General features: G+C 40.5%; 1 protein-coding gene across 5 annotated transcripts in view; it reads right to left on the bottom strand.

Moving 5' to 3' along the window:
- The window catches only part of plppr2b (phospholipid phosphatase related 2b), a 165,285-nt gene that overhangs the window by 113,050 nt on the left and 28,747 nt on the right, over positions 1 to 23,488 (bottom strand). For all 5 annotated transcript variants that reach the window (XM_061983765.1, XM_061983764.1, XM_061983762.1 and 2 more), the window contains exon 2: positions 23,346 to 23,453. In XM_061983765.1, the coding sequence (XP_061839749.1) occupies positions 23,346 to 23,453 (108 nt within the window). The remainder of the gene's footprint in view (positions 1 to 23,345; positions 23,454 to 23,488) is intronic.

Here is a 23,488-nt window from a genome sequence, read left to right as displayed (position 1 = left end):
GTGAGTTTATGCACTGTGTTGGTTTTGTTGTTTGAACAAGGTGATGTTCATGCACGGTTCATTTTGTGCACGAGTAAAAAAAACATGGTAACACTTTAGTATAGGGAACATATTCACCATTAATTAGTTGCTTATTAACATGCAAATTAGTAACATATTGGCTCTTAACTAATCCAATCCAATCCACTTTATTTATATAGCACATTTAAACAACAAAATGTTTCCAAAGTGCTGCACAACAATATTAAACACAATTAAAAACAATATAAAATAAATGTGATTAAAAACAATTTCAAAGGGTAAAACCAATTAAAACAGTAAATAGAAAGCAAAAGCAAAATTTTAAAAACACAGAGGACAACAGAGGACCACACAACTCACGTAGTGTTAAAAGCCAGAGAATAAAAGTGGGTCTTAAGACGAGACTTAAAACACTCCACTGTGGGAGCAGTTCGAACATGGAGGGGCAGAGTGTTCCAGAGCTTAGGGCCGACCACAGAGAAGGCCCTGTCTCCCCTGGTTTTAAGTCTCGTCTTGGACACCACGAGCTGGAGCTGGCTCTCGGACCTCAGAGCGCGCGCAGGATTGTAAGTTTGGATGAGGTCCGAGATATACTGAGGTGCCAGTCCATGTAAAGCTTTAAAAACAAACAGCAAGGTTTTAAAATCAATTCTAAAATGAACAGGGAGCCAGTGCAAACTCTCAAGGATTGGGGTTATATGCTGGCGTCTCCTGGCCCCTGTTAAAAGTCGTGCTGCCGCATTCTGGACTAACTGCAACCGGGAGAGAGCTTTTTGGCTAATGCCAGCATAAAGTGCATTGCAGTAGTCCAGGCGACTTGAAATAAAAGCATGCACGACTTGTTCAAAAAGGTTAAAAGATAAAAACGGTTTTACCTTTGCTAAAAGACGAAGATGATAAAAACACGATTTTAAAACGCCATTGACTTGTTTGTCAAGTTTAAAATCACTGTCTATAGTGACGCCAAGGCTGGTGACTTTGGGACGCACATAATTTTGCAATGGTCCCAAGTCAGTGAGGGCCGGACCAAACACTAAAATTTCCGTTTTTCCCTCATTCATTATTAAAAAATTCTGGGCTAACCTAGTCATTATTAAGTACTTATTAATGCCTTATTCGGCATGGCCTTATTATAACCCTAACCCTCTAACCCTGGCCCTAACCCTCTAACCCTAGCCCTAACCAAATAACTCTAAATTAAGTCTTTGTTACTTAGAATATGTTCCCCATACTAAAGTGTTACCAAAAACATATAACTTTGTCTTGAATTTGAAAAAAAAACATTTTATTTTTCACTAAAGAAGGGTGAATGCGCATATGAAACTGGTGGGGTTCGGTACCTCCAACAAGGTTAAGAACCACTGCAGTAACATATTGTGTCATTTTCTACCACAAGGACAAGTGGTAGAAAATGAATTATTAATCTACTTGTTCATTTACTGTTAATATCTGCTTACGTTCTCTTTTAACTTGTTCTATCTACACTTCTGTTAAAATGTAATAATCACTTATTCTTCTCTTGTTTGGATGCTTTACATTAGTTTTGGATGATACCACAAATTTGGGTATCAATCTGATACCAAGTAGTTACAGGATCATACATTGGTCATATGCAAAGTCCTCATGTGTCCATGGACATATTTCCTGAGTTTATAAACATAAAAACGAAAAGATGTTGTGATGCAAAAAATATTGATGTAATCATAGTAGTATCGATTAGATACGTTCCTGTACTTGATATCATCACAGTGGATGTCAGGTGTAGATCCACCAATGGCGTTTGTTTACATGTTGATGCCGGTTAGCTACGGTGTGTAGTGAAACATGTTTAGCTATTTCTCGTTCTGCAGGGATGATACTTGTAAGAAACGTACTCTATTTGTCGCCGTGGAGACGAGGATTAGTGATTTAGAAGTAGCTACAACACTGCCGACGGCGAATGGACTTTAGCCGCTAGCTAGATAGCCATGTCTTAAAGCAGCTCTTTCTGAGGGCGTTTCAGTGTTATAACTTCATCTTTATTGTTAGTTTTTAAGCCAAAATGCATCCGTTCTCCCTTTTCTGTCTACACACTGTGTCTGCTTGTAAGTACTCAGTGTGCATGCGCTGCCGAACATGCTCGTCTGCTCGTAAAACCAGCAATGACTCGACGTGATGACGACGCAGGAGCGGGACCGGTACTTTTCCGAATATAATTCATTAGTATCGCGATACTATACTAATACTGGTGTACCGTACAACCCTAGTAGAGGTCATAGTTCACCAGTAGCACCGGTTTTGAGTTGTTACTTTACTTACAATCCCAGTTTTTCAATGTTTTAATTTTGTTATTGTATGTAAAAGTCTGTACTGCAATCACATAATTTCCCTATTGTGGAATAAATAAAAGTCTATCCTATAAATTGTTCCATGTTGTCTTCAACCCATCTGAATACTGGTCCTCCTCTTTTCCTTTTACCGCCTTGGAGTTGAGTTTGAAACAGATTATGTCTGATTGTGTGCCCAAAGAACATGTTTTTTTCTTTTCCATAATGTTGAACAAGGGCGTTCTTTGTTGGTCTGTCATTTTTAGTACTTCTTCATTGTTTATTTTTTCATTCAAGAATACTTTTAATTTTCTACGTACACACCAAGTCTGTGAAAGTATTCTTTTTTATTCTCATGTGAATGTTAAAATACTTAGTTTGGCTGAATAAAGCCTATTTTGGGGCGGTATAGCTCGGTTGGTAGAGTGGCCGTGCCAGCAACTTGAGGGTTCCAGGTTCGATCCCCGCTTCCGCCATCCTAGTCACTGTCGTGCCACCCACACTGGTTTAAATGTAACTTAGATATTGGGTTTCACTATGTAAAAGCGCTTTAAGTCACTAGAGATAAGCGCTATATAAATATAATTCACTTCACTTCACTATTTTGCACATTTTTCTGTGCCATTTTGATGCTTTCTTCAGTCTTTTAAAAATATATATCATTAATTTTCTTGAGCACATTTCCTTATTATAATTACAGATTTATTGCAACTTTCACTTTCTCCTGCATGATTATTGCAACAAACAACCTGCACTTACCACTATCATTTTTGGGAAGACCTTCAGGCATCTCAAAAAAGGTCTGAGATCGTGTGGGAATGATTACATATTTGTCAACGTTTAAAAATGTTTAATTTAAGATGAAAATAAAAGCATATTTGGTTAGATTTGCTGAAATCCTGTGCTTTTTGGGGTCATGGTTCCAAAAAAACTTAACACACTAATTACAAATTCATAAAATAACAAGTGGATGTGATGTTACTGACAAAAATAAGTACTAACTTTTGCCGCAACTTTTTGAAAATCCTGCCGCTAAATTAGGCATTTAAGGCCACAACAATCACAAAAAAATTCTCCAAAATCCTGGAGGGAATAACAATGTATATATTGCACATATATTATTCTGTAATGTTGGTGGTAGTTAATAGGTTTTGCATATTTGCAGTTTTAGAGTTTTATATTACTTTTTAAAGAGTGACTAAAGTCTTCCACTGTGTTCCAGGAAGTTACAGCATTTTCGTAACACATGCCTTGAAAGCAATTATTCTCAAACTGTGGTACATGTACCATTAGTGGTACGCCGGCTCCATCTAGTGGTACGCCAAATAATCACTCGATTAAAGTACAGTGTTTTATTTACCCATACACAGTGTTACTGTTCTAATTATGTGTAACGTTACACTAGCCAAAAAAGTAAATATACTTGTTATATAAAACCTCTGCCTTGTTTTTAATAAATATTTATGCCTAATGCGCTACTGTATTTTAATGCTGGGCATTATGGTGGTACTTGAAGAGCCACGTTTTTTTCTGCGGTGGTAGTAAAGTTTGAGGACCACTGGTTTAAAGGATCTGTGTGTTTTTTGGGCATTTGCAACAATTTCTTTTTACATTTCTTTTGTATGTGATTTCAGTATTTTTTGATTTGCTGCATTTTCCTGTTGCATGTGTTTTACTGTGTGTGTCTTTGGCATACTTGCCAACCCTCCTGATTTTTCCGGGAGACTCCCGAATTTCAGTGCCCCTCCCGAAAATCTCCCGGGGCAACCATTTTCCCGAATTTCTCCCGATTTTCGCCCGATTTTCGCCCGGATAACAATATTAAGGGCGTGTCGTGATGGCACTGCCTTTAGCGTCCTCTACAACCAGTCGACGCGTCCGCTTTTTCACCATACAAACACCGAGCCGTCCCAGTCACATGTTGTATGCGGCTTCTGCATACACACGAAAGTGACAGCAAAACATACTTGATCAACAGCCATACAGGTCACACTGAGGGTGGCCGTATAAACAACTTTAACACTGTTACAAATATGCGCCACACTGTGAACCCACACCAAACAAGAATGACAAACACATTTTGGGAGAACATCTGCACCGTAACACAACATAAAAACAACAGAACAAATACCCAGAATCCCTTGCATCCCTAACTCTTCCGGGCTACAATATGCACCCCCGCTACCACCAAACACCCCCCCCCCCCCCCCCCCCGTTGCATGTGTGTTTGCTCCAGTCGGCCACCGTAATGTCTAAAAAATTTCTAAAATGCAATGGCACTATACAACAGTTAACTTGGTCAAGTAACAAGTTGATAATAATAAATAATGCAACCTTTTAATTGATTTGCACTGACTGTCCCCCTATAGGTAAAAAAATATAAGTTCTCTCAGCATTAATACAATGACTATGGTCTGCAATTGATTTCCTTATTTAATGTAACATATTGACATCATATTTAATTGTCACGGTCTTCTTTTACATTACCAGGAGTCAGATTCACCAAAGGTATATTTCTTTTTAAAAAGTGCACCTACACAAAATTGTTTGTGTCATGTGTGCACAAGTCTTTGATCAAAGTATTTCGATATTGTGAAACTCAGAGTGACAGGATAGTTCCAATCTCAGTTTACAATGTTTTACTGTAGTCTCATTGTCAGATATTGAATTTATATTCCAATCTGAGGGTATCCAATTTCATGTGTTTTTTTCTGCCACGACTCATATCTGAACATGGCCAGATGCAGGGAAAAAATCTGAATTGTGTCACTTGAAGCATGTAGTGCAGAAGTTATCGATGTGTGGCGGAGTGATCCTCCCCTCAGAAAATATCATATGTATAGCTTCAGGGCTTTTTTGGAGCATATTTTGTGGAGTTTTCTGCTTACCATAATCGTTCTTTACTCTCTTGCTGTATGAACGAGCAATCAATTTGCTTAGCAGGTTTGACAACAATAAAAGTGCTTTTCTTTATTTTTCTCAAGGTGCTGAAGTCTCCATCACACTTCCTTGGCCTATGTCATCTTTATAAACATTCAAGCACCAATTACATGTGTCAAGTGCAATTGTATCGAGTCGGAAGATGCAAATGAAACATTTTTCTCAAATAAAAATGCAGTCATGAGATGTATATTGTCATGTTTTAATGTTATTTTTGACAAAATGTGTGCGTGTCTGTATGTACATATCTTTGATTGCTGGATTTCAATATTATGTCTTGAAAAATGTTGTGTAAATCCAGCTATTTAGGGAAATCACGTTTGCATTACATGATTTGTGATCGATATTTGTATTTGTACCTTTGTTTACATGCAAGAACTGTCACGTTGGGGTCGCATTTTTATGCGGGGTCCTTCCTCCCAGATGCAGAACGGACAACTCCGGACGAAAGCGTGAAGGTAGGAGATTATTTATTTCTCATAAATCATACACCGTAGATACAAGCAGACAAAAACAAGAATAAACAGAAAAGCGGGCCGATAGCATGGGAAGCTATGGAGAAGCTTAGCGCAGGAACAAGAATCAAGAATCACATGAATAACCAACGTAACTTGTTGCGTGGAGCAAACAAAGTAGCCAGGATGAGTGACCGGCAAAGACAGGCTTAAATAATGTCTCTTGATTAGAACCAGGTGAGCGTCCCGAACACCAGAGGCAGGTGAAACTCAGGAGGTGCACAAACAGGAACTAAAGGAGTCCAAAACTAACCGAAAACACAAAACCTGATCCGGACCACAGATCATGACAAGAACTCCAGCTGGCAGTTAGCATATCCTTCTACAATCTGTAGTGCAGTATTTCTAGCTATTCCTTGTACTCCAGTGATGATACTTGTAAAAAACATAATTTATCTGCCGCCATGGAGGCAAGGATTAGTGACTTACTATAAATGTGGCTTTGCACTGTGGAGGGACATTAGCCGCGAGCGGAAATGCTACAGTGCATTAAAGTTGTGTTTGTTTGCTTTATAGCAACCAAATTTATGTAATGTATTTACCCATATCACGCAATTCTATATATATTCAATAATTGAATATTAATGAATAAGGAGTCGCATCATTACAATAATACAGTGGTTCTTAACCTTGTTGGAGGTACCGAACCCCACCAGTTTCATATGCGCATTCACCGAACCCTTCTTCAAATTCAAAACAAAGTTATATGATTTTTTACTGGTGCACAAAATGAACCGTGCATCAACATCACCTTGTTCAAAGAACAAAACCAACACAGTGCATGAACTCACAACAAATTACACACCTGCAAATCAGTTCGACTTCTGCTGTTGCCGTATCCGTAATATGCCGATAGGGAGAAGTTTTTATGTACACGATGAGTCGGGTGTGGCTTGACCTCCTCGGCGAAGGCTCCACTGAACCCCTGAGGCCGACTCACCGAAACCTTAGGGTTCGATCGAACCCAGGTTAAGAACCAATGCAATAATACACACTTGCCTGTATGTTTTAATATTATACATATTTTTACGAACACTGTGGAACAAAAGGTGTAGCATTTGCTGTAAAAAAAACCTGGCACCTCCGTCGCCAGAATTTGACCGTTAAATATTCAGTGTTTTTATTTACAGCATCTCTGTTTTTTTTACAGGAAAATGATGGCAACTGAGCTGCCAGTTTTTTCCCGTACAATCTATTGTCATTGTTTTAGTGGACAATTTGACGAATATTATATGTCAAGTAGATATTAGGTATTTATATACCGTATTTTTCGGGCTATAAGCCGCACCCACTTAATTTCAGAAGAAAAAAGTAGTGTTTAATATATTAGCCGCACTGGACTATAAGCCGCAGATATATATCGGTACGTTATGAAATGAGATATTCACATAGAAAGATTGAAAATATTTATTTCCGTACCTTAATTGACAACACAGCAGTAAAACAGCTAATCAAACAAAACAGAAAAGTTCTTTATGAGATGAAAAAGGTTTTCTCTTTTTTTAGTTAGTGCATGTGCCTCACAATACAAAGGTCCTGAGTAGTCCTGAGTTCAATCCCGGGCTCGGGATCTTTCTGTGTGGAGTTTGCATGTTCTCCCCGTGATTGCGTGGGTTCCCTCCGGGTACTCCGGCTTCCTCCCACCTCCAAAAACATGCACCTGGGGATAGGTTGATTGGCAACACTAAATGGGCCCTAGTGTGTGAATGTGAGTGTGAATGTTGTCTGTCTATCTGTGTTGGCCCTGTGATGAGGTGGCGACTTGTCCAGGGTGAACCCCGCCTTCCGCCCATGTGTAGCTGAGATAGGCTTCAGCACCCCCCGCGACCCCAAAAGGGACAAGTGGTAGAAAATGGATGAATGGATAGTAAGGTTCAAGATGTTAATCAGGATTCTTCTTCCTTGTACTTTGTAAACTCTTTGAGTTTGAACAGTTTTTTTAAAGTGGATCACTTTAGTACATTTGATTTCTTTGCATAATCCATTCCATAATTTAGCCGTAAACGGAGAAAAATCCATAGATTAGTCGCACCTTAAACCGCAGGGTTCAAAGCTTTTAGTCCGTAAAATACGGTACATTTCAATACCTTTTGTGGAATGCATGCTGATATATTTGTTGCATTGTTAGATCATATTAAAGTTACAAATATTTTTTCTGTCACAGTGGAAAACAATATTTTTTTTTAACCTTTATTTACCCAGGAAAGTCCCATTGAGATTAAGAATCTCTTTTTTCAAGGGAGTCCTGCACATTGCTCCCACACACCAGTGGGAGCATGGTGGGTAAATTATCAAGACACAATGGCCGTGATTAGGACGGCCGCTCTACCATCTTAGCCACACCGATCCCAATAATACATTTAGTAAAAAAAAAAAAGACGAAGTACTTTAATGCCACACATTATTTTCAGGCATTCACGGGCCACATCAAATTATGTGGCTGGCCAGATGGGGCCCCTAGACCAAGGGTCGGCAACCCAAAATGTTGAAAGAGCCATATTGGACCAAAAATACATACAACAAATCTGTCTGGAGCCGCAAAAAATTAAAAGTCGTATATAAGTATTATAATGAAGGCAACACATGACGTAGGCCTAAGTGTCTATATTAGCCTACTATCAAAATGACTATGTGTCGCATGCTGAAGCAATTCTTCGTTGACAGAAATGTTGAAATTTAATATTTTTTCTACACGTTTTTACAACATTAGAAACCATTAGTAAATCAGAGGATATTCAGAAGGTGAGATGACTCCTGGAAATTATTGGCTTTCAATGGCCAAAGGTATAGATGTGTGTGTCCAAGTTAAAGGAAACGGCAGGCTGTCTTCTTTTAATGGATTTATTACAATCTTTGGCAAGTTAGGTAATGTTTGCTGTGGTCTGGAACAACATGAGACACAAACAACGATCTGAAATGCAGCCAATATTACATACAGATAATGTGTCATGAGACATGCAAAACTAAATAATATACAAAGAGGATAATAGTTAAGGTTATTAAATCAGCTCAAATATACCTACACATGAGGCATAATGATGCAATATGTACATACAGCTAGCCTAAATAGCATGTTAGCATTGATTAGTTTGCAGTCATGCTCTGACTTAAATATGCCTGATTAGCACAACAACAAGTCAAAGTGCACCTTTGTGCATTCACGCACAGCATAAAACTTTTGGTGGACAAAATGAGACAAAGAGAGAGTGGAAGATTTGAAATGAACAAACTGTTGCGTTTGTTTGTATTTCCCCCCCATTTTTTTCCATTTTCAATCCTTTTTTAAAAATGCTCCAGGGAGCCACGAGGGCGGCACTAAAGAGCTGCGGGTTGCTGACCCCCACCCTAGACCATGAGTTTGACATCTGTGACATAGAGTTTTAACAAAGTTGGACAATGGAAATGGAGATGAAAAATGCTGGCTGTCACATGCCACTCTAAAAGAATGAGCAAATGGAAATAAAATGATGACTCGGAGAAGATGTAAAAAGAATAAAGAAGAGTAGAAACTCGTAAAGTTTTTTAGCACGGGCAAGAATATGCTATCTGAGACAGCTGAAGACAAACGGGCTTTGAGAGGCGATACGGAACAAAGCCATCATTGCGTTGATGCTGTATGCTGGAAATGGACAATGAAACAGAGCAGCAGAGGATTGTAGATAGAAAGATTCACAGCAAGAAGCTGGTGAAAAGCGGCGGGGAGTGTGCAATATAGGGAAAGGGATTAAAAAAGAAATAGGTAATGAGATGGTAATGTAACAACAAAGGAGTGCGCGCCCTTTGGGGAGAGCTATGTTATAGCACGCTGCTTCGATGGGAACACAACAAAAGGTAGGGGAGGTGAAATGTAATGCCCTTATGTAAATATGTATACATACACTATATAGTCAAAAGTATTTGGCCACCTGCCTTGACTCACATATGAACTTGAAGTGCCATCCCATTCCTAACCCATAGGGTTCAACATGATGTCGGTCCACCTTTTGCAGCTATTACAGCTTTAACTCTTCTGGGAAGGCTGTCCACAAGGTTGCGGAGTGTGTTTATAGGAATTTTCGACCATTCTTACAAAAGTGAGGTCACACACTGATGTTGGTCGAGAAGGCCTGGCTCTCAGTCTTCGTTCCAATTAATCTCAAAGGTGTTCTATCGGGCTCTGATCAGGACTCTGTGCAGGCCAGTCAAGTTCATCCACACCAGACTCTGTCATCCATGTCTTTATGGACCTTGCTTTGTGCACTGGTGCACAATCATGTTGGAAGAGGAAGGGGCCCGCGCCAAACTGTTCCCACAAGGTTGGGAGCATGGAATTGTCCAAAATGTTTTGGTATCCAGAAGCATTCAGTGTTCCTTTCACTGGAACTAAGGGGCCAAGCCCAACTCCTAAAAAACAACATAATTCCCCCTCCACCAAAATTCACACTCGGCACAATACAGTCCGAAATGTATCGTTCTCCTGGCAGCCTCCAAACCCAGACTCGTCCATCAGATTTCCAGATTTAAAAAAAAAAGCGTGATTGCTCACTCAAGAGAAGGCGTCTCCACTGCTCGAGTCCAGTGGCGACGTGCTTTACTCCACTGCATCCGGCGCTTTGCATTGGATTTGGTGATGTATGGCTTAGATGTAGCTGCTCGGCCATGGTAACCCATTCCATCAAGCTCTCTGTGTACTGTACGTGGGCTAATTGGAAGGTCACATGAAGTTTGGAGCTCTGTAGCAATTGACTGTGCAGAAAGACTTTGCACTATGCGCTTCAGCATCCGCTGACCCCTCTCTGTCAGTTTACGTGGCCTACCACTTGGTGGCTGAGTTGCTGTTGTTCCCAAACTCTTCCATTTTCTTATAATAAAGCCAACTGTTGACTTTGGAATATTAAGGAGCGAGGAAATTTCACGACTGGATTTGTTGCACAGGTGGCATCCTATGACAGTTCCACAAATGTTTGTAGAAACAGTCTCCATGCCTAAGCGCTTGATTTTATACACCTGTGGAGGGCCAAGTGATGAGGACACCTGATTCTGATCATTTGGACGGGTGGCCAAATACTTTTGGCAATATAGTGTATATAACGTGGCAGCAAAGCTGAAGTGCACCCACTAAGTGTGTGTTAGTGTCACCCTCTTGATGAGAGCATAATAAAAGGAGAAGGTCTGCTGTCCGATTGGAAATACAATGCAGGAGGAGTGGCGAAAGGACAAGATAGGAATGCAATGCACACATTGCCATGGAAAACTATTGAGTGGAGAGAGGAGGTAGGGTAAAATATACATTATTACTCAAGGCAATGACTTCTGGAGAGCAATGACACTTGATGGCTCTTGGATCTGTCAACTCAGAGGGACGGGGGAGGATTTGAGAGGCTGTCGAAGAGAGTAATGGGCGGTGCACCGGGTGTTATAATAAATATATTAAGAAAAAGAATGGAAAACTGAAAACATCCTTTTATCTCTGAATAATGCTGAGAACAAGGGAGGAATAGAAGCAAGCTTAATACACTGAGAGAACCTGCAGGGATTGTGGGATATTGTGCAGCTCTAAGAGAGGCGTGATGGAGCATGTGTCCTGTTGCACAATGCCAGTATTAATGTGTTGGATGCAACACTAAGAAGACACGCAGAATGGTCTCAGGAGGATGCCTGGAAAGAGCACAATACAGAGAGGCGGGATCTTAGTACGCCAATTGGTCAAAACACTTTTTTGCACTGAATGTCCTCCCTGCAGGCATCTCGACTCTCCTCCTATTTCAGTCACTATCTCAAAAAGCTGAAATTTTGACGTACGCTGTCAGATTTCCATTCGACTTTTAAACCTTAACGCTTCAGTAATTGACGTTGTTGGGCAGAAGAACAAAGCTCATTCAGCTCATTGTTGCAGTGCCGCTCAGAGGACCTGCAGGCCCGGAATGCGTTTGCAGTGGCACAGGCTAATTGGGTTTCATTCCTAATTAGGTCAATTAATTAGGGAATGAAGCAGAGACCACGAGTGCTCCGTCGGGTCCTTTAAGGATTATGGAGTGAGAGGGAAGGGAAGAAGTCGTGAGAAGAATTGAGGAACATTTTAGCCATGGATGGATTTTCCTCAGAAAAGAAAGTGAATGGAGAGGTATCTCAACTTGCAAACTTAAGAGTGTTTTGAGATAAGAGCTGTGTCATGGCTAATTACTATGCTTTAAAATGCCAGCAAAAATTTGAGTTGCAAGCAAAATGTGTCTATGTCAGTGTGAACCCTGTAAGATCCACCCAAAACATCTGGTCGTACTTGACAGCATCAGCTTGTAGCTGGAGTTGTTTTTCCAAGCATGGGAAGGAAGAAAGTGAGAGTGAAGGAGGGTGCTAAGAAGAAGAAATGTATTATTTTCATTTAATTAAATAAAGAAATCATCAAGACAGAGTGAGTAGCCGACTCGGTGAAGAATTCGGAGCATGTCACTGATAGTCTGCACTATACGGAAGCCAGCCAAAAATGTTGAAAAAATATCTCAACTGCGGGGATTTATCCATGAAAATATGGAGAAGCTGCTGATGATGTGTTTGCCGGGGAAGCAGCTTTAAGGGGATACCGTAGAAGTCTACCCTCCAAGGTAAACAATGTACATTATTAATACAACATTTCATAAAACTACTGTAGTTGTTCGTAGTACATTCTAGTTTTTAATACAATCATTTCTTATCAAAAAGTTTTTTTAAGAGGCATGCTAACATGCTAAAATGGTGCTGTTTTGGCAGGGCCATACACCAATTAAATTGATTTCAGTACATTTCAATGGACAACGTTGATTTAAAGAGTCCAGTCTACTATGGACTGGACTCTCACTATTATGTTAGATCCACTATGGACTGGACTCTCACAATATTATGCTAGATCTACTCGACATTCATTGCACCAAGGGGTGGGGGAGGTTCCCACATCTGCAGTCCCCTCCAAGGTTTCTCATTGTTATCCCATTGGGTTGAGTTTTTTTTTTTTGCACTGATGTGGGATCTGAGCCGAGCATGTCGTTATGGCTTGTGCAGCCCTTTGAGACACTCGTGATTTAGGGCTATATAAGTAAACATTGATTGATTGATTTAAGATACAAGTGTTTTTTGTTATAAGCTCCGCCACAGAACCAATATAAACAGGTACTACTGTAACACAGTAGTAATACATTTCAACTGTTGTTGTTTTACTGCCTGCTCCCAGTGCCACCCACACTGGTTTAAATGTAACTTAGATATTGGGTTTTCACTATGTAAAGCGCTTTGAGTCACTAGAGAAAAGCGCTATATAAATATAATTCACTTCACTTCACTGGTTACATACTATATACCCCAGGACTATATTCACAGGCTATGACTCAGTGTTAACTTTGATGAAGGATAATCAATATGACAGTAGTGCAGACACTTAAAGCAGGAACGTTTAGTCAACTGAGTAAAGGTCAACAATCACAAAACAATTCGTTGAGCACATAATCTCTATATTTAAACACAACGCTTGTCTGGGGAAGCCACATTGTATCACTCTTAAAGGGGCTGTTTGCAACTTGCTCAATTATATTTTTTTAGCAAAAAAATATAACAAGAACACCCCTGGCCAGCTTATGTTATCATTAGTGGTTATAGAGAACATATTGTATACATATTTTTAAACAATGTGGATCAGTGGCCTAGTGGTTAAAGTGTCCTGAGATCGGTAGGTTGTGAGTTGAAACCCCGGCCGAGTCATACCAAAGACTATAAAAATGGGACCCATTACCTCCCTGCTTGGCACTCAGCATCAAGGGTTGGAATTGGGGGTTAAATCACCAAAAATTATTCCCGGGCGCGGCCACCGCTGCTGCTCACTGCTCCCCTCACCTCTCAGGGGGTGATCAAGGGTGATGGGTCAAATGCAGAGAATAATTTCGCTCTCCTAGTGTGTGTGTGACAATCATTGGTACTTTAACTTAATCAGATGGTAGAGCGTCCATGCCAGCATTTTGAGCGTTTCATGTTCAAGTCCAGCTTCCGCCATTCAAGTCACAGCCGTTGTGTCCTTGGGCAAGACACTTTCACCCACCTACTGTGTCGCTCACACAGGCGTATAAACGTGAATGAATGCTGGTGGTGGTCGGAGGGGCTGTAGGTCCAAATTGGCAGCCACATTTCCTCAGTCTAGCCCAGGGCAGCTGTGGCTAAAAATGTAGCTTACCACCATCATGTGTGAATGTGCAGTGACTAAATGATGGGTTCCCGGTTCTCTGTGAAGCACTTTGAGTGTATAAAAAAGCGCTATACGATCTGATCCATTATTATTATTATAATTCAAGTGTTTTTTTGTTTTTTTTACAATCTTTAATTATATTAAACAAGAATCGCTCATCGGTCTGATGAATTTGTCTGGTGTTCAGACTTGTGACCTACCGCTGCCTTTTTCACACCCACACGCATGCACCTACACAAAAGCAGTCTTAGAGAAGCAACTAACAATTTGCCGTCATGTTGTTGTTATGTTAGAACAGGGGTCGGGAACCTTTTTGGCTGAGAGAACCATAAAAAACTAATATTTTCAGATGTATTTCCGTGAGAGCCATATAATATTTTTTTAACACTGAATACAACTAAATGCGTGCATTTTTAAGTAAGACCAACATTTTTAGAGAAAAATAAGTCTCTTATTCTTTTTTAATAACATTGTTATTCTGCAGCTAACCAATAATAAATAAATTATTTCTTACCATTAATGCGACTTCTTGAACAGGTGCGGTAGAAAATGGATGGATGGATTAAAATGCATGAGAATGTTTTATATTTTGAACGTTATTTTTTCCACTGTGATTACCAGCGGAATTATTCATTACTTATCGTGTTAAGCAATGTCAGCTAATATTTATCTGAGAGCCAGATGCAGTCAGCAAAAGAGCCACATCTGGCTCGAGAGCCATAGGTTCCCTACTCCGGTGTTAGAATATACAATTAATGATAGCTAACGTTAGTAGCTGTTTGTCGAATAGTGGGTCAGGACCCTCTGGGGGAGTCGCGGCGAGCTGTCGGGGGAGATTTTCATTATTTATGTATGCACTCTAGTACTCATGTTAGAATAATACACAAGCTTGCAGCTAGGTGGCAGCAGTGATTAATCTAATCAACAGGCTGCCTGTTCTACCCAGTAGAAGTAAGAAGTACACAAGGACGTGTGTACAGAGCTACCAGAGGTCGAGAGAAGATTGTGACAGGAATAAAAGAAAAAAAGGAGTCGTCAGCAGCATTTAATAATATTAAGAATGTAACCACTCAACCACTGCATTGTACAGATGAATAAATATTAAGTTTTCAATAGTAATACAATTTTGGGGGAGTCACGTAAATATTTTTGGCCCCCATAGGGGTAATGACAGAATATAACTAAGAAGCACTGCCTTAGCCAAATCGCTCTTATTAAAGTTAAAGTTAAAGTTAAAGTTAAAGTACCACTGATAGTCACACACACACTAGGTGTGGTGAAATTACCCTCTGCATTTAACCCATCCCCTTGTTCCACCCCCTGGGAGGTGAGGGGAGCAATGAGCAGCAGCAGTGAGCTTGGGAATAATTTTGGTGATTCAACCCCCAATTCCAACCCTTGATGCTGAGTGACCCAAGGTAATGGGTCCCATTTTTATAGTCTTTGGTATGAGTCAGCCGGGGTTTGAACTCACGACCTACCGATCTCAGGACACTCTAACCACAAGGCCACTGAGCAGCCGACCAAACACAAAGCTAACGCGTGTGTGTGTGTGCGCAACATATGGGCGTAGTTTACGTCATTACGTAAAGAAAGCCGGAAAAGGGTGGGGTGTAATATTTACAACACTTTGGAAAGTTAGCTTCCTCTAGGCGTCAGCGTAAAGGTTGCACACAGCCCTTTTAACTTTGCATGTCCTCAAACACTCTTGCACTATTGTCACTGGAATGAGAATTTGAAAACATTTATCACAACTAGGTCAACTGTGGGGTTTCTTTATCTTATAAAAAAATATTTAAAAATACATGCCTTGTTCTGGAACAAAGTCAAAATGGAGCATCAGTTACCATGGTGATGAATTTTGGTAAGAATTAGACCATTTTGCATGGCAGCCAAGATTCCCTGCCATCACAACGCAAGCATTTGTTGAGTTTTTCCTTAGTCGAGCAAAATTGATTCATCTAAAAATTCCTACATTTTCCTCAAAATCTTCAAGAAGTCATGTAAAAGACATATCCTACTGTAGTGAATAAACTACGTGAGCATCTTAAGCAGGGTTGTCCGAAGTTCAGTCCAGGAGGCATTTGCAGCCCACAACTTGTTGTGTACAGAGTGCTACCTCAACCACTCTGACTGTCAAGGGAGGGACCGGCAAGTGTGGCAATGGACTGGATGCCAGAAGGTGGAATAAGGAAGAGAGGGAGGCCGAAGAAGACGTGGAGACAAACAGCCAAGAAAGACCTAAGGGAGATGGGTGTCAGCTAGCACGGAGAAAGAAGAGACGCCAGAGACCGGAGAAAATGGAGGGGACTCGTCGCCCAATGTTCCAATAGGAACGGGAGGAACTAAGTCGAAGTAAGTCTAAGCTACCTCAACTTACGAATATTTTAAGATATGAGATTTCTCCCAGCTTTTGTTACGCTTCGAGCTGCTCGCATAAATTTGAGTTACAAGCCTCCCCACCGCTTGTTGGCGTAGGGTTTTTCAGATTTAACACTGTAAGATCTGTCCCAAAACATTCGGTCCAACTCGCCAGCAACAGCCGACAGCCAGACGCCAACACAACCCCCCTGCTCTCCAACCAGCGGAACGGAGAAAGGGAGTCACTGCACACAACACCAAAGAAGAAAGTCGCCTGCCAAGGGCGCCAAAACGACATCCAAATAACGGACATTTATCCATGAAAATATGGACAAGCTGCCGATGGTGTGCCCGGCGTGTTTCAGGTTGTTCTGTCTCCTGATTCTACAAACTGGATAATCATGAATTACCCTTGCTGACTGGGTCTTTTTTATTTATCGCTTCCTGTTAACTCTGACCGCCGCTCAGTCACTCAAAGACGTCTGTGTGCAACATAAACATCAACAACAATTGTGACTTGACGGAAAAGCTGCCCAAAGGAGACATCGCAGAAGTCCGCTTTTCAAAGTAAATTCTGTAGTTGTTTGTAGTACATTCTGTTGTATTGTTTTTATACACCATTTCTTATCTAAAAGTTAGTTTTTATTTTTAAAACACATGTATATGTTAAAGCAGCATTAAGTATATTTTTAACCTTCACAAAATCCATCCATCCATCCATTTTCTACTGCTAATTTCCTTCGGGGTTGCGGGGGGCGCTGGAGCCTATCTCAGCTACAATCAGGCGGAAGGCGGCGTACACCCTGGACAAGTCGCCACCTCATCACAGGGCCAACACAGATAGACAGACAACATTCACACTCACATTCACACACTAGGACCAATTTAGTGTTGCCAATCAACCTATCCCCAGGTGCATGTCTTTGGAGGTGGGAGGAAGCAGTAGTACCCGGAGGGAACCCACGCAGTCACGGGGAGAACATGCAAACTCCACACAGAAAGATCCCGAGCCTGGGATTGAACCCAGGACTGCTCAGGACCTTCGTATTGTGAGGCAGACGCACAAACCCCTCACCACCGTGCTGCCCCTTCACAAAATATTTTCATAATTTTGGGAAGATACATCGATTTACAGCTAGATGAATGACACCTCTGTCATGGTCTGAGGGGGTCTGTATCGCTTTTACTCATACTTGCCAACCTTGAGACCTCCGATTTCGGGAGGTGGGGGGTGGGAGGCGTGGTCGGGGGTGGGGCGGGGGGCGTGGTTAAGTTATATATATATATATATATATATACATACATATATATGTATATATATATATAAGAAATACTTGACTTTCAGTGAATTCTAGCTATATATATATATATACACACATATATATATATATATATATACATATATATATATATATATACATATATATATATATATATATATATATATATATATAAATAAAATAAATACTTGAATTTCAGTGTTCATTTATTTACACATATACACACACATAACACTCCTCTACTCATTGTTGAGTTAAGGGTTGAATTGTCCATCCTTGTTCTATTCTCTGTCACTATTTCAGAACACACACATTATACAAATATACATTATAAAATCAATAAGAAAACGGGAGCTCTAATTTGGGAGTCTGAATTAGGATCAGAAGTTCCTATATAAACATTGCGTACTCACGTCGCCATTTTGTATTGATTACTGCAGCTGTGCACTGGATTCATTCACAAATACAAACTACAACTCACAAACACTTTAGAGTTAGGCTCCACCATCAGAATGTGTACTTAAACTTATAAAGATCACATGGATATTATTCAGTGAGTTGATTCACCAAAACTAACCTGTTATACAGGAGGAAAAAGCACACAGGACGTTTTAATTGTTCACAGACTGGTCGCTCTCATCAGAATGACAAGACACTTCCGGTCTGCTGGTGATGGCATTCAATTGGGAAGAAACGCCCTACTGCCCCCTACTGACCAATGTGAATACTGATAAATGTGGAATGACAGCTCCAAAAACTAATTCAAACCACAAAATAAACTAAATAAATCAACACAAAAATGTGACATGTGCATGTACAACAGGCTGTCAACACGTCACTCAGGTCCGCATGGAGCTGGAGGGGGCGTGGCCTCCAGCCCCGCCCGAATTTCGGGAGATTTTCGGGAGAAAATTTGTCCCGGGAGGTTTTCGGGAGAGGCGCTGAATTTCGGGAGTCTCCCGGAAAATCCGGGAGGGTTGGCAAGTATGCTTTTACTGGCACAAAGCAACTTAAAGGAGGGTGGCAGGAACTCTGCCACACAAAAAACTACAAATGTGCTGACCTGCTTAATAGCATACTTCACTCCCCCTTTCCCCATTCGTTAAAAAGACGGAAGTCAATGCGAACGCCTATGTGCAATTGCTGCTATCATTGGTAGAAGCTGCGAAACAACCAAAGAAACCAAAAGTTTTGCCTGAGGAGACAAAAATAAGAAAAACGGGGCCTACCCGTTCAGGATCAACATTGCCTCGGATTTCACTCGATGTCGTGCAGCTCAAAGATGAGGTAGGATTTTCGGCCAGTGCTGCCTTGGCTCTGTTCCTGCTGGACTTGTAAGTACCTTTTGATGCTCAAATATCAATCAATCAAGTGTCTCAAAGGGCTGAATAAAAAAAATGCTAATGCTAATGTTAGCTAGCTTGATAATTCGCAGTTCCACACTACTTCTTTTGGTGAAAAAACTGTCCCGCCGGTCTGTCATTGCTTCCGACCTGCATCCGCCCCAATACATTCTTGGTAGTAGCGTCAAGTTTGGAGCACAATCGAAGATCATTTCTTGATAGTGTCTGCTATTTAAAATCAGCATAGCCATTAGAGACGTAATATTTGTTCCAATATTACTGAGGACATCATGTCAGTTTGACGCTTTAAGTGCTAGTCCTCATGGGAAATGTGGTCTTCTTCTGGCAAAACCAGTGGTGTGCCGTCAGGGCCAGCAAGGACTTCTCTGCTGGCCTAATACAACCAGAAATCATGATCATAATTAAAGATAAAAGTAATTTTTTATTTACTTTCCCTAAATAGCTAAAAGTATTCATATTCTCTTCATGTCATACTATGCTCCTTACAGCTCTGTTGTTTTTAGTTTATTGAGTTTTTACCCAATCAGAATTCAGCTATCTTATGTTGCCATGCTGTACCAAATCTGCTCGAAGCCTTCAGAATTAACAATGCTGGCGTCTGTGCGCTGTAAGTGAACGGGGACATACAGTTGACAGACAATTGCAACAGCCAATCAGATCACGAGTTGTTGTCAGTAAGGCCTTCTAGATGGCCTAAGGCAGATATATATAGTGATGTTATGAGCTAGGTAACACAAGAACTCCATTACCCAGCATGCCACAGTAGTGCAGAGCATGCGCAGTAGCCACGTTTAGCCAGCAGCGGGATGTTTGTGATGAGCACTTTGTGGAGTAAACTTTAGAATCTCAGCAAACACGCCTCGTCTGCATCTTTTATGATTAGACAAGACAACACATATATTTGCAAGGCCATTTTCAAGAAGGATATTTAAAGAGAAACTACATCTTGTGAGACCATGTCAGCTAAACTATACACTGCTTATGAAGTTTATTTTCGACCGTGTCTGGAAAAAAAAATAGTTGTGACAACTTAACGTCACAGTGTACATTTTCAAAAGATCAATTATGATACTTTTAGAGAATGTGGGGCGCAGTTAATATGCAATCTGGGAACAAAACATTTTGCAAACGGACTCAAAAAACAGGTTATAAAATTCACCATATCTAATACATATTATCTTAGACCACAAAAACGTGATTTAAATGTAGCTTGGAATCATCGTAGGTCCCCAATAAAATGTGTGACTTCAGCTGAGATTCTCCATCTCACATGTGCATTTAACAAAGTCACATATAGACTCGGTAATACACACGGACACAGTCACCAATACATTTGCAATCGAAAGTCTGTATAGAGGGCTTTGGACTTTTTTACATTTCCCACAAAGCATTGCGGTTGGCCATCTTAGACTTAGACTTCCTTTTATTGTCATTCAAATTTGAACTTTACAGTACAGATAAGAACAACATTTTGTTGCATTAGCTCATGGTAGTGCAGGATAAAAGAGCAATAAGGTGCAGATATAAATAAATAGATTACTGTACAGATAAATATATCGCACTTTTGCATATGCATCTACGTTTATGGATGTATGTTATATTGTCTTTATATTCCAGCGAGTTAATCCATTTTTGGGGGGAATTGAGGGGATTATTTTAATGCGTTCAAGAATCTTACGGCCTGAGGTAAGAAGCTGTTACAGAACCTGGAGGTTCTGCTACGGAGGCTGCGAAACCTCGGAAGCTCGAATGGTTTATACAGATTGTGAGTTAAGATATTTCATTTCTTTATTTTTTCACGTTTAATATGTTTTGTGCAATTTTTATTTTGACAGTACCACATAAGATGTTTTAATTGCTGATGCGGGTTTATTGATTTTTAAATGCGCCAGTTATGTACACTGTTGGTGGTGATTCAATGCCCTGTAGAGCGTAAATGTGTTTCTGTAGAGTATTTCTCCAGCAATGGTCATGTGGTGACATCAATTATGCTATTTTGAGAGGTAATCATTGAAGTCGGACATCACTGAAGGCCTAGGTGGGAAACGCACGGCCCGCCACTAGGCAAAACACTACTGCGTTGGTACACTGGCGCCGCCAAAATCAACCAAAACTGAAAAAGATTAAAACAACTTTAAACGGGTCATATTACGATTTGTTCTACATTTAAAACACTTCCTTGTGGTCTACATAACATGTAGTCTTCAAGCCGCTTTCTGATAGTCTCTTAAGGATGCGCCGTTTTGTGAGCGGTCTTATTTATGTGGCTCCACTTTGACTGCCATGTTGTAGTTTTTAGCGCTTCCATATCGAGTCTACTGACAGATATAAATAAATAAATGAATGGGTTATACTTGTATAGCGCTTTTCTACCTTCAAGGTACTCAAAGCGCTTTGACAGTATTTCCACATTCACCCATTCACACACTGATGGCGGGAGCTGCCATGCAAGGCGCTAACCAGCAGCCATCAGGAGCAAGGGTGAAGTGTCTTGCCCAAGGACACAACGGACGTGACTAGGATGGTAGAAGGTGGGGATTGAACCCCAGTAACCAGCATCCCTCCGATTGCTGGCACGGCCACTCTACCAACTTCGCCACTATATGCTACTTTGTATTAGAAATGGCAACAGCAGAAGATGCATGTGCATGTACGAGCCAGTCTGCCCCACAACTAGAGGATAGAGAAAAAGAAGGAGCTTATTGACAACAACGTCGGACTACAATAGCAAACTCGCACAGAGCTCTTCGGGTAAACCTTTACCATATATGGAGATTATGATACTAATGGGAACAATATCAATAATGAGGAAAATTCCAATTGGTTCATTTGGAGGAAGAAATAAGAAAGGCAAGATTGTTTTATAAATATCTCCGCCATGCCTCCATGGTTTGATTATAAATGTTTGGGACTTATGCAGATCCCAAATACAAAAAAACAGGTACCAATAGGTAAGATAGGTTGGCTTTGTAAAATAAGTAACCTTTAAAGCTTTGCTGTTTTGGGGGGCCAAGTACAGATTAAATTGATTTCAATTAATTTCAATGGGTGAAGAGATTTGAGTGCTGTGAGTACCGAGCATAGAACCATAAAACCAATCATAAAACCAATCCATCTGTATTGTAAAAATAAAATGTGGCTGCATCACATCATTATGGAGGAGGTGACAAATATCAAATTGACCGAACTATCCTTCAATTACTTTCTGCCGCCCTCAGCGGTAAAATTTTGGCTAACCCCAATCTTTTTGTCATGGTAAAATCAGTCGTGTTCACCATAGAACCAAAAATAGAGCCTTTTAGAAGGAGCGTACTGATGAAAGTGGTAACTGTGTTTAGTGTTAATGTGAAAACACTCATTTCCCAGGCACAATTAGCAATCGCCCCTCTGCATGTTTGTTATGGTGTCACATTTTTTCAGGTTTTTCTAGAGTGGTTAACTCATTTTACAATTAAGACGTTAAAAAAAGAGCAATGCACAGTTAACAGCACGCTCCACTCTCTCCTTTCCTTCTTAGGACCGCTTCTGAATAGCCCCACATAAATATACACATAACTACCATAAATATGCCAATATTCATGTTCAAATAATGTATGCACGTGATGCAACAGACTATTTGGAAGTGCCAACCTCTGATCATTTTCCAGCAAGGCTAATTTAATCAAATCAATCAGATGTTACGGGAGTCAACGGACTGAATGAATAAAAGCCTGCTAATTTGGTCACTTTCCCAGCTGAAGCCCATTGTTGTTTTTAATCCGCCCTAAGTAGCATGTGAAACGACGGGAGGAAAGAAATGTGCAACGGAGTGGGAGAAACCGCGGACAAAAATTAAGAGAACATTCATATGCAAATGATTCACATGGCTCGGCGTGATTTCCTCATCATACTGCACAGTCAAATAGCCACACTAACTTTCATTCATATCAACACATGTGTTCTTAGTCTTGATGTAGACTCCAATTATATCGCCACCCTGTGAATGATGCTTGATTTCATCATCATACTGCACAGTCAAATAGGAAATCATCATCAATCATATCAACATGTGTTCCTATTCTTGATATAGACCCCAATTATATCCTCATCCTTTGAATGATTTTTGTACTTCTCCAAAGCTCTATGATCTTACATAACGCCACGCAGTAGCGCCGCTTCACACCACGCGCATATCTAATTAGGGCCAGCTGGCGGGCCCCTGCAAATTATGAGGAATTGAATCGAAGAAGACAGGTGCGAAGTGTTTTGTAGCACTGAATGCAATGTAGAACTTTAACATTGGTGACTGAATGAGGCCCCATTTGCAAATTCATACCATGTTTGAAGTGAGCCAAATAATATTTCAGTGTACTTTGTCAAATGTCCACACTCACCTCGACGAGGAGAAAGCAGGGCACAATGTAGGTGCTGGTCTTCTGCTGGCCGCTGTCCTCCAGAAGTTTCATCTCTCGCCTTTGGGCCACCAGCCGTGTGTCAATCATCTGGAAGGGTCAATGGTGAGTTTCAGTTCATCGGA

Source organism: Nerophis lumbriciformis, linkage group LG25, assembly GCF_033978685.3.
Source record: "Nerophis lumbriciformis linkage group LG25, RoL_Nlum_v2.1, whole genome shotgun sequence".
In the NCBI taxonomy this organism is placed as follows: Eukaryota; Metazoa; Chordata; class Actinopteri; order Syngnathiformes; family Syngnathidae; genus Nerophis; species Nerophis lumbriciformis.
Note: the sequence above shows the minus strand (reverse complement) of the source record. Positions and strands in the feature narration are given on the sequence as shown.